Here is a 12,958-nt window from a genome sequence, read left to right as displayed (position 1 = left end):
CAGAGAGCTACTATTCTTGGACTACGGTCTTTAGCCGAAATGGACAAATTACCATTTCAAGCGGGAATATACTCGACGTCACAAAATCGACACAATGGGATATGAACAAAACAATTCTTTTCTGATCTGCTACCTCGTCCCTCGAGACATTTTTTTTTTCAAGGGAAAATATGCTCTCGTCCGAATCATCTCAGTCGGGTCTTTGGAAGCAAATCTCAGATACGAGTTGATTTAAAGTGATTGGGGTTTGCCGACGTATCATGTAATGGTAATCGTGCAATTTGAAGGAAACTGGCGCAAAGCAATTCAGGGCACGTAAAATACCCAATCGAACTTCGATAGAAATTGCTTGTTGTGCCACTTTTCTTTCCAATTTAGAAATGGGTATAGTGGATGTTTATTGTTTATATCAATATGTAATGAATTTATGCCTAGAGCGCAATGTAAACATATCATACACTTTGTAAATTTTATTGCATGTTGTTGGTCTTTGCGTCACCAGTTCCAAGAGTGCACCCTAAAAAGTGTAGGGATTCAGTGAATATAACCGGTAAAACATCCGCACATCAGATTACAACAACTTTATATTTTATATTTGATGAAAAGAGAAAAAAGGGTGTAATACCATTTCTCGTAAAATCCAAAGGCTTGACATATCAGCAGTTCTAAATAAAAGTATGCATTCTCATCCATGTTGCAGCGTTAATGGTGGGTTGGCTATATAATGCAAAATCATAGTCAGCTATGTCTATTTTTTAAAAGCACATTGATCACGCCAAGTTTATATATATTTGTTATTTGCATGTGCAATTCACGTTGTTGTGATATGTGTAGTTAGTTAAAAGTCAATTCAACTATATAGAACAAAAATGGGATTTTAACGAATAGAGAACTAAAGAAAGCAAGTACAACGCCAGAAAACAAAAACACACATTAAAATTGGAAGAAAAATAAGAAAGATATGTTAAAGTTTCGCCTTTTTTCCCCCACAAAGTCGTAAAACTAGCAGAATAATAAAAATGAGTAATATGCAAAAGATAGAATGGATGCACACTAAAAAAAACTGTGATTTTACAGAAAAAAAGAAGATTTTGCAGGAAGCAATAACAGAATCTGTAAATTCATAAAACAGGAATTTTTCTGCAATTTAACAGAACAGGTCTGTATAAAAAGGGGAAAAGGATGTCTTATTCAAGGAAATTTGTAAGATTCCATACACCAAATACCAATTTCTTTTAAGATTACACAATCTGGTAATATTACAGGTGTTCTCGAGACTCTGCTGCAGGAGCTTCTTTTATTTTAAGGAAAAAAATTTCTAACAGTGCACTGTGTAATTTTATTGTGTGGAATATAGAATATTGCATTTATTGCATTTTGGAAATTGCAGCGATGGCCGAAATATATGTTAAGGAAGGAATAAAACTGTGTACAACATTACACTGAAGAAAAATTGAAAATGACGCACAATTCATACATTAACATTTACACAATAAACGATGAGTGACGTCACCAGTTCCTTCGTTTGGTTACCGACGAGAAGCGAAAAGAAACGCTTTGTAAAATTAAGGCAAACGTTAAAATGTTATGACATGCATAATATAAAGACAAGCAACACTTGCTAGTTTTAATCTCACAAATTCTTATTACACATTAAATCGGGGGAGCGTTAGGAAAAGGGAAAGGCGTTTCAGGGGAAGCTTAAATAGCTGTTTATTTGCTTCTCGTTCGGCGGGAACCCTCGTGAACTAATGATTCTGTTGTTGTTTTCATGTTGCAGGTTTCAATCCCGCCACCTGATCCACGGCTAATCGTCGAAGCAACGAGTCGCGGCCGGAGGGGGAAGTGCGAGGAGAGTAAACGACGTGGAAAATAAATAACAGGGAGCCGAGCTTTGGAACAGAGCCTCACAATCAGTGAACGACGTGCTACTCCAATTGGCTATCGACTGAAATCCGATGAGAGTTCGAGTGCGGAGATAGCCGCTCTTAGCATCGTGGTTTATTGATTAAGGGCACCGCGTGAACAAGATTTGTGCGAGGAGAACGTCTGGAAGATAACAACTAACTCTTCACATTGACTACCTCTCGTCCATCGCCATTGGGCAAAAAGTACGTGCGTGAAAGCCAATAGGATGCTGGCAAACTGAGCATGCGCGGTCGATTCATTCTGCCTGCGACGTAAAGGCACGCACTGCTATTATTTCCTGCGAAATGAAGTAGCGATATGATATAAGTGTGCGAAACGTGACTGGTTAAATCAATACAGCAACAAACACACGTGCTGGCAGCCTTCCACCATCGTCTTTCGAGGCAAGTTTCAACTGCACGTCAAATATAAGTGAATACCTGTGCTGGTGGTTTGATAATATCAAAGGAGTGAGCATGTTATTTGGTTGTATGCCAGCACTGATACGAAAAAATACACCACTATTGTCTGTATTGCATTGTTACATTCAGGACATGGTGTAGCGGTTCACGGATCACCATGGAATCAAGTACTTTTGAAACGGAGACGTACTACCCCGACAATGGGACAGAGAATATTTTGGAAGAAGAACCTGAAGTGGTTTTCTGGGCTTGGTTCCAGATGATGTGCCTTGTACTTGCCATAGTGGGATTCCTCGGTAATTTACTGGTGGTCCTCGTCATCATCCGACAGCAACGGCGCCGGACGAGTACGGATAAGCTAATCCTCGCACTCGCTGTCGCAGACCTCCTCACCTCAATTTTCATCATCCCCATCCCCACCCCGTCCAGCCTTCCATACGGTGTCCTAGGTGAGCTCTACTGCAAAGTCGTTTATTCATCTGTATGCATGTGGATTTCCATCATGGCATCGGTTTTTACGTTAATCATGATATCAGGTGAGCGTTATGTTGCTGTATGCTATCCATTCCGCTACCAGCGACTATTTGCCGGTTACCGCCCGGATATCATTCTCTGTGTAATTTGGATCATATCTTTCATAATCAACACCAATAGCTTTTATGTATCGTTCGTTGACACGCCAGGTGTGAATTGCACTGTTAAATTTCCAACACCGGAGTTTCAAATGTTCTTTGGTATCGTCTTATTTTTGGTGGAATATCTCATTCCCGTCATAATCATGCTCATGGCAAACGTATACACAATTCGCGCCTTAAACCATCAAGCCAGGTCCTTGGTAGCAAAGCGAGACAAGAGATCTGGCCCGGCGTTAAAGCTTCTACAAGCGCGGAGAAAAGTAATCGAAATGCTCTTTGTCGTGGTGATAATATTTGTTATTTGTTGGACACCTGATCAAATAGGATATCTTGCCTTCAACATTGGCTTAGTGGAGGTCGATTTTCTATACAGTCCAGTATACAGGTCGTTTGTAGCTCTCGCCTTCTGTAACTCTTGTGCAAACCCATTCATTTATGCAGCACGGAATCCCAATTTTAGGCGAGCCCTCAAGGAATTGGTCATGTTTTCTCCTATTGGTGGATCCATTTTCAACCAAGGAGGACCTGGTTTCACGGACAGATTTGAGTTAAGCCAAACACAGGGCACTATAAGAGGTGTTCTGGTGAACGGCAGAAAACCTTCTTTGCAAGGTTGTCTGAATGTCCCAGAAACCTCGCAAAAGACGGCATCAACCATGTGAAAAGAGGCACATTTGTAATATTCGAAAAGTTGTGGGAACTGCCATGTCTTATCATTGCCACATCTTTTGGTTGTCAGGATGACAGGAAGCAATTCAGGAAAGCGATAGTCCAAACGAGCACGATGATATCTACCGAGTGATTGTATGATAATTTCGTGCTATGACCAGCGTTATGGGAAAGTGAAGAAGGATATGTGCACGTGACGAAATTCTAATACTGGATCGTAATGCTCATAGCAATGATTAAGATTTTTCGTATGCAACAATCAATCTTGCCACTGCTTTGCAAAATGCAACGGAGAAGAAACGCAACACCAACATAATTCCAGGCTACCACACAAGATTAAATTAGAGTGGAGTCCAGTCAAGCTTTCGCCAAAAAAAATAAAAACTTCACAACACGCACGCGTATTTATTACATGTGGTTATCAGTGAATGAACACACCGGGTATATATCTCTTTTATCCGTCTATGAAATATTTCGAGTGGAACATTCTATGACGTCACAGCGACATAAATGTACTGTCGAGAACTGATGTGGGTCGAGAGACAAGGGAGGGCTTAAAATCAGAAATGGACTGGTTGTCCTTTATATTGACCCATCTATCACAATGTCATAATGAACTCTGATCGGATTTGTGTGTCATAACATTTATGTCAATACAAGGGACCACTGCTCACCATCCTTGATTGTGATGCGACATTGTACCGAATGGGATATCTACAGATTCGGACGTTTAAATGTACAGAGAGTAATATATGGATTAATCTAGATTTATGTTTTGTATTTGGAAGAAACGGATTTGTATGTCAAATATAGTATATTGTATTTCGTATTTTTAACCAAAATGGGTAACAGATCATTTATATTTCGACACAACCCTATAACCCATTTGTTGACAAGATGTTTTATTTGTTATTATAAAAATATAATCTTATTGGACATTGTTTTCAATCAAATCATAAGGCAAAGGTTAAATCCTCAGATATATACAAGTGTTTTTATGTCGATGGAATCACATTAATGCTTATGGCTACATAATTCATAGCATTTCATTGCAGTTTACCAAACATATTATTAATTGATAATTTTTCATGAAAAAAAACATTGGTGCTCTCCGTAGTATGGAGCAGAAATGCAAATGGTCAGGGTGGTACGAATTTCTGCATTCTCACACTTCTCTTTCTCTTAGTATTGTAATTTATTTTTGGGGAAGTGACGTTAAGATATAACTATTTTACATGGGACGTTTATCTCTAAGACGCAGAATTCCATATGAATTAATTTTGCCGGAGAAAGTAACGTGAATATCTTTTTGGCATAACAACTTGTTTTAAGAGGAAATGAATTAATCAAACAGATGCTTACATTACAAGTAAAATGAAGAAGGCTTTCCCTTAGTTTAGTGTTCATGGCTTAGGCGTGTAAGGAGGAATGTGGTTGTTTGATGTCTAATTATTATTTCTCACAGAGTAATATATCAAGTAAATGCGCCATGCGTGCATTCCTTGTCATTCCTCAATTATGGACAGAGCGATTAGAATAGTAAAATATAACGTTTTTTGGGGGTCACTGTTTGTGTACACACGACTGTACGACATGCACTTCCAAACGTTGATCCAGTTCAATAAACATAATACACAGTAAGAAAAATCAGATACAAATAATATTTATAGCGCCTTTCTTTAAAATGTCAATCATTGTATAATAAGGATAAAGGATTGACATTTTAAAGAAAAGCACTGTCAAATAGAGATTATATATTCATCTTCCCTGAGGTCAATGAGGGCGATAACACTGAATACGTAGTCGTAAATTTTATCCGAAATCGGAAATATATACACACAATTTTGTTTATCTTTTAGTTCATTGTTATGTTTTTTCCTGAAAATGATGACGTTGATAACTGTTCAGATGACAATTAATGATCGAGCTGTTTCAACGATCTTTGAAAATTGCGCTAAAAATTTGACAGAATTTTTTTTTATCAAAACTTATGTTTTATTCTACCATTTTCCAAAATCATGAATAATGGAATTCGTGATGATATATACTATTTGTTATGCCATGTAATAGAATAAAAATAATACACACCATTGAGGGCATTAGTAAAAATTGTACCCTCGAGGTACCTTTAGAGTAGCTCTTACACTTTGCCTCGAATATAGGACTGTTCCAAATGTGATTCAAATTTGAATAATCGTTTGGGATGTGAAAACTGTATTAATTTTGGTGTTATACTAGACACAAATGGAAGGAAACTATTGGAAAAGTTAAGAAGCATTCCAAAGCAAGCCGAAATGATGTGAATATTTTTTGAAATAATTTATGAAATAGGAGTTTATATAATATGGGATACGACGTTATGTTGAAATCGTTCATTATTGGACCCATGACACTTCTGCTCCGCCATGTTCGTAGCAGCAGAGCGAATTCTGCGCACAGAGAAAAACATTTGTATCTATCGTCAGATGGTTTTCTCTGAGTATTATGTTCCGAATGTGTCTTTCAGTTTACCGAAATAGTCACACATATTCAACAGAAAAGGTTGGATATCACATTGGGCCGTGTATGAATACGCCATATTTCGAAGAAAAAAAAATCTACTTCAAAAATTAAGTCAAGGAACACCAGAGCAGTGATTAAAATCAGATTTATGATATAACTTATTATAATTAAATTATGGGAAAATGATTTGTTTTTGTATGATTTTTTTTCTTTTTCAAATAAACTTTTTTTTACCTTCGACAAGGCTATGGAAACATGATTGATAAGCAATTTGCATCCGCAAATACTCAGGCTTAAAAGACATATTTTACAAACTCTGCCTATCATTTGCAGTTAAATTCATGTCCCTGATTGTATGAAACCTTTGAAGTGCAGTACCGAATGATTGTATCATGTTTTAAGAGTATTATCTGTTAAACAGTTGGTGAACTGTGAGTGTGGGTATGCAGGCATGTGCGTGTGGGTGTGTGTATTTACGTGTGTGTATGTTCTGTGTCTGTATATTTGCGTTTGTCTGAAATTAACGTGCAACCTTGCAATCCCCTTTTGAGTTGCGAATGAACATTGATATAAAAAAAAATGAATATATCAATTATGATCGGTATAAAATATCAATACTACATATTATGCTAGATATTGAACTTAAGATGATACCATGGTACACGTGTTATCCTGTGTAGAAAGACTTAATCGGTCTTTATTTAGTATGTCAGAGAAAGCCCCTTTTAGATATTCCTTCGATTGGGAGTTACTTGGAACATGCCACCGGTGTGTTGGCTCAGTAGGTAGAGCGTCCGTCTCACAAGCGGGAGGTCGGGGGTTCAAACCCCGGCCGCGTCAGACCAAAATACGTTAAAAGATGGGAGTTGCTGCTACCCTGTTTGGCGTTCAACGAATAAAGGGATAGAGCCTCGTCGATCTGGCGCTGCACAGCGGCTTCCGGGCACGATCAATTTGGCAAAGCAAATTTTCGGGTATTTGTCATTTCGAACAACAAAATAATGATTTTCATCTTTTAAAATATCTCTTTTTAATTTCCTGGCGTGTTTAAATTGATTTTGTGAAGTAAGAACATTCATCTAATGTGACACCTATCTTCAAGAATTTACAAAATCAACAATTTAAAGTTAACGTTATGTAATAGATTGTAAAATGTACTTAGGTATAAATGTTCTTTTTCAAATCAAATGAAGATATACATGAATGAATTGTCGTTTATCATATAGAACTTTATCAATGGGTAATGAAACATACACCAACGTCAACAAATAACTACTATACGCAGTTAAATGAAGAATACAAAATTATGACGACGACGTGAAAAATTGCGAATTGTTAAAATGTGATGATGTAATTGATGGAGTGGAGAAATACAGACATACTCTAATTTCTAAACCATATGTAAAAATAGATAAATAATGTTCTTATATTACTGCTGTATGAACAATTAAAATAAATAATGAGTCACGTTACCTATGTGATGCTTATCTAATACCTACCCTTTTGCAACGGCGTATCAATCTTACTTGACAAGCTTGATGTGTATGAATACTTACACCAAAAAAGGAGTAAATATTATGAAACTTGCTTTCAGTAAATATTGGTTTATCCCATTGTAAGAAGAGGCTCTTTGTGATTATAAAAACGACACAAATATTTAGATATGGATTCGATCTGTGCTGTGCTAACATCATTCTGGTTTATGGCTATTTGCGTTCTTGTCACATCAGGTAACATACGTCAGTGTACATACAGTCTTGCCGAGACGAACAACTAGTTTAAATAACGCCTCTTCACCGTGTTCATAGTGAAAGCGAGCATATACCTTTGCTATAAAAGATAACTAAAAATGAATTTTGAAATTAGGATTCAGGGGGAAAATTCCAGTAGAAATCGAACTAATTTTGCCATACTTGATTTTCCATGCACCCCAGCGACGAAACGTTTAAAGAACGCGTTTCCGCCGCAGGTTGGTGCTTTGACAAAGAATTGTTCTCTAGAATACCACAAACAAACGCACATCCTTGTGCTATAATTCCCCTTTCGGTTCCGGGAACGCTGAGGCTTCATTAGTTATTGGCGGACCAAAATGGGATGGAGCAAAATCTAATTTGTTCATCACAGTCTATCACCTGTTTGGCCAACGGCATGTCGATGAACGTTCACTGGCCGATCTTTGGTGTGAAGGGATTTGGGGAAGGGTAGGGGATGGGAATATCAAGTTATGCTGGATTTGCAGAGCGCGGGTAAGGGGTTCCTTATTGCATGCAGCCCCCCCCCCTGTATACCTTAAAGGGGAATCCAACCCAAATAAAAACTTGTTTTTATAAGGAAAAGAAAAATCAGACAAATTGATAGGTGAAAGTTTGAACAATATTGGACAAACAACAAGAAAGTTATGAATTTTTAAAACTTGTAAATATTGGTAATCACTATACCCATGGAGACTTCAAATTGGCCGCATATGGGATGTCATTGTGATGTAAGGCAAGGACTACTCTTCCATGTACTCCAATACATATTATGGCTAAAATGTCATTTTTCCCAAAAGTTTTATTTCAAATTATATTTTTCTTTCATGAGGACATATACAATATACTACATGGGTTATATTTGGATTATTGCCCCAGGGGAATGGGTACTTTAGGAGAAAACCACAAATCCCTGATAATAAAGTACATGGCCTATGGGAAAGTTGTCCTTGCCCCTTGTCAAAATTTACTTACCCAGTTGCCAATTTGAAATCTACATAGTATTAGTGATCTCAATTTTAAAGCAGCTATAACTTTTGTATTGCTTGTCCGATTTCTTTCAAAGTTTCACCATTCTGTTTCATTTATTTTTCTCCTTCCCCACACAGCATTTTATGGCCAAGGCTGGATTCCCCTTTAAAGCCGTCTATGGTAGACGGCTTATAAGTTTCGTCATTATAAAAGACCTCCAAAACAAACTGAATAAAATATCGAATGCCTGGTCAACTGGACTGTATACAAAATTCATTTCTTTCATTACACACAATCCTCCCCCCCCCCAAAAAAAAAAAAAAAAAACAGCTTCCCCCTTTACTTAATCTCTGTGCAACGTTGGTTTTAGACTTTCATCCCCCAAACCTGCGTATTTTACTCGATTAAACATTTTAAAGTTGATTCTGAATAAAAAGAAGACCTGAAATATTGAACAAATAAATAAAGGAGAATGTGCAAAAAGTGATCTTATAAATTTTCTAGCTGCAAACTTTATTGAGGAATCAGTTTCCGGGAAGCACACGTGACATAGTTTCGTGACTATCCCAGTTTCGAAATTAGTAACAAGGTCAAGTATTGAAGCAAGCCTTAAGTCATATGGATTTTCAGAAATACACCGATAAGCATTTCCTTTTCTGGAATCGTTTACTGTATTGACAAAGGAATGTAGGTTTGAACGGTGTGAAGAAAGGAACAAAAGAATCAGTTTTCCCAAGAAAGATTTTAGAGGAAACTTCCAGAAGCAACAAGAGACCTGGCAAACTAGTAAGGGATTTTCGGAAGAACATAGAGGAATGATTATCTTCCTACCCAATACGTATGATAATCAAGGTGGTACGGCTCGTTGAAAATCCCTTTGCCGGGCTTTCTTGTAGTGAAGGGGGAATACAGTTTTCCGGGCACAGCTAGATAACCAGAAAAAAAATGGACTGGTGTAGCTTTTTTTATCATCTTTCAGAAGAAAAACAGTTGAGTTGACGTAATAAAGGGATTGCAAAAAGTGTCTGGCATTTTTTTGAATTCCTAGATGTTGAAGACATAAATGAATGTTTTGGTCGTTTGATGGAATTGCTGAAGACTTTGTCTCAAGTCATTGAGAAAGACTGTAATGCATCTGAGAATCAAAGTATTATGTAAGGCTTTGGGATCACAGTATTATAAGAAAACCCACTCATCATTGTTAATATTTAATGTACAATGTACAAAAGAGTTAATAAAACACTTATTTTCATGTTCCCGAATACTCAGGGTTTTTAAATATGAATTTTCAATCTTGTAGAAGAACCTTCGGATTATCGTAGGGCAAAAGGATGCGTACGTCCCGCACAGTTTCGGATATCTAAAAAATTAGCAATATCTATCCCATAATTTACCCTACTTGCGAGGAAATCGAATGAGTAAAATTTAAGAAAAAGACAATCAATCAATGAACACAAATAGAAGATGTAGCGATACTTACGCGTTTAATAGATATCAAATTAACAATTTCGGGCCAATTCGTAATAAGCATTTTAACAATGTCTGACAGCGTAAATAAGTTTGAAATCATTTTATTTTCATCCTACTAAATTATATGAATTTGTTAATTGAATCTTTAGAAATGTAGGGTGGTTGTAGGGTGTGAATGACGTTTGCTTAAGTGCACATTATATTTTTCATGAAGGTTCAATTTTAGTGTACTTATAATTCAAAATAAATAAGAATAATGAAATAACGAAGTGGCATCCACTCTAATTTAGAAATAATGATAAATATCCGTAATTGATATTCCAGGTATCATTTTTCGAACAACGTTTCATTTCCAAAATTGAATTTAAACTTGGCATGTGATTTCTTATTAATCCATGTTTATTTTGAAAGAAAAACACATTGGAATAATTTCCGTTAACCTTTTGCAACACCTTCATGTCACGACGTGCGCCGTCTGTTCTTGGTTAGTAGATCATCAAGCCGGTGCCTTTGACCTAGTTAGGTGATACATACACCCTACACATGCGTCATGAAATACTACTTTTCCGACTGATGAAGTGAGAGCAAGAGAGAGAGAGGAAGAGAGAAATATAGAAAGAAAGAAAAAAACCTCATAGGTTTGAGTTTCACGTGGGTTTCCTTAGTATTTGATATCACTTTGTATTATTTTGTTCATAGCTGTTTGTTTGCATGTTTATTAGGACAAGGGGACATGATTTTGATTGGTCAGGAAAAAAGGGGGCAGATGGCAAAGTTGCCATTTATCTTTCGGTAAATATAGTTCTACTTTGTTTATGCAACCTTGCCGTACTGAAAATGCAATTTCTTTGCTATACTTCATTCACCTAACGCAAGGTATTGCTCTTCTCCAATCATTTAATTATTGTTATTTTTTTATTGAATTGTGGTAGGTTGTTTGCAAAATCTAACAAAAGGATATTTGTTAGTCAAACCGCGTACCTCCGTCTTGAAACCGCAGAGAGTGTCTAAGAATTTCATCGCAGACAGATCTTAAATATAAAGCTTTTGTGGAACCTACAATGCCCCGTTTACTTTTTTTCTTCAGTTTTTCGATTACGAAACTGACTTTTCATTTCCCTACCTCCCAAATAAAAAAGGGAAAACGAAACTTCCATACACAATGTTACCCTTGCATGTAATAGTTAGGGTAGTGAAATATTCTTGATATGAAATGAGATGAAGAAATATCCTTGATTTGTGGAATTATGTTCCCCCCTAATTCGTCAATATAATCTTTACGGGGTCCGACCACTTGACCGAAGGCCCGCGAGACCGACTTTTCTTCTTCTTTTCCTTCATAATGTGCCGAGTGGTTTAAGGCGCCTCGTTGCAGCGCCGTACGCCTGTTATCAGAGGGGGAGGGGGAAAGAGCCAAATATTTCCCGGTAACTCCGTCTAGAAGGATTTCATTGAGGGGGCGGTAGTGAGCACACGAAGTGGCGAAACACTTAATACTGAGCGCGCGAAAGGCGCTCCCTATAAGGGGGGGGGGGGGGGGTTCCCCCTCCCGCGCAAAGCACGGAAGCTCCGACGTTTTCTTCAAATTGTTCCTTTTCTGCTCCCGTGTCCCGTGTTTCACACGCTTCGCGTGCTGACTCCCGCCCCCTTGAATTAAATCCTAGCTTCGCCACTAATTTTAGACTTAGTTGACGGGAAATGTTTGGCTGTGCCCCTCCCCACTTCAGGCAGAAAACATAAGAAGAGCGGATGCAGACAAGGAATGATTCAACGAAGTGTCGGAGCTTCTGCAATTCGAAATTTTTATCCCCCACCTCTCCGTTAACAGGCAGAGAACGTAAGAAGAGCAGGAGCAGGCAAGGATCAATTCGAAGAAAACGTCGGAGCTTCCGTGCTTCGCGCGGGAGGGAGAAAACTCCCCTTATAACATGGAGCGCCTTTCGCGCTCTCATTATGAAGTGTTTCGCACACTTTGCGTGCTCACTACCGCCCCCCAAATGAAATCCTAGCAAAGCAACTGATTCGGGACTTACATAATTTCTTTGCCCTGCCCCCCTCCAATAACAGGCAGAGGACGTATTAAGATGAGCGAGGGCAGATAAGGAACAATTCAAAGGAACGTCGGACCTTCCGCGCTTTTTGCGGGGGGGGGGGTACACTCCCCTCCCTGCACCCCCACCCCCGGAACGCGCTTCCTGTGCCCACTACTGCCCCCTAAACTGAAATCCTAGTTATGCCACTAATTCTAGATGAAATTACTGGGAAATATTTGGCTCTGCCTTCTCCCCCCTCTGATGACAGGCACCTGTTACGCCGCTGAAACGAGGCGCCTTAAACCAGTCGACCGTGGCACCCGATGAAGGGGAAAAAGGTCGGTCTCGCGGGCCTTCGGTCTCGCGGGCTGTCACCAATTTTTACTAATTATTAAACTTTGCATTGCGTATGTCTGGAAATCTTGAGATTATTTGAATTTCGCTTACGAAAGCGGTGCTTCTCCGCAGGATAATTTTGAACATCGAGTATGAGTTAGAATGTGTAAGGCCCATATTAATTTAAAACACACACGGTATAACGATACAAACCTCCATTCCATTATTCTTTAAGGCTCTGATGAAAATGAAAGCGGAAA

At 38.2% G+C, this 12,958-nt stretch overlaps 1 protein-coding gene across 1 annotated transcript; it reads left to right on the top strand.

Annotated features, from left to right (window-relative positions):
* The first annotated feature begins 1,784 nt into the window (after positions 1 to 1,784).
* On the top strand, positions 1,785 to 11,784 carry LOC129274470 (kappa-type opioid receptor-like). The gene has a single exon (XM_054911277.2). It carries the CDS (start codon positions 2,488 to 2,490, stop codon positions 3,625 to 3,627), a length of 1,140 nt encoding a protein of 379 aa, XP_054767252.2. The 5' UTR covers positions 1,785 to 2,487; the 3' UTR covers positions 3,628 to 11,784.
* The last annotated feature ends 1,174 nt before the right edge of the window (positions 11,785 to 12,958 follow it).

This window comes from Lytechinus pictus, chromosome 13 (assembly GCF_037042905.1).
Source record: "Lytechinus pictus isolate F3 Inbred chromosome 13, Lp3.0, whole genome shotgun sequence".
Taxonomy (NCBI): Eukaryota; Metazoa; Echinodermata; class Echinoidea; order Temnopleuroida; family Toxopneustidae; genus Lytechinus; species Lytechinus pictus.
Note: the sequence above shows the minus strand (reverse complement) of the source record. Positions and strands in the feature narration are given on the sequence as shown.

Excerpts from the sequence above, each read along its gene's own strand:
- LOC129274470 (XM_054911277.2), top strand. The coding sequence starts at position 2,488 with ATGGAATCAAGTACTTTTGAAACGGAGACGTACTACCCCGACAATGGG.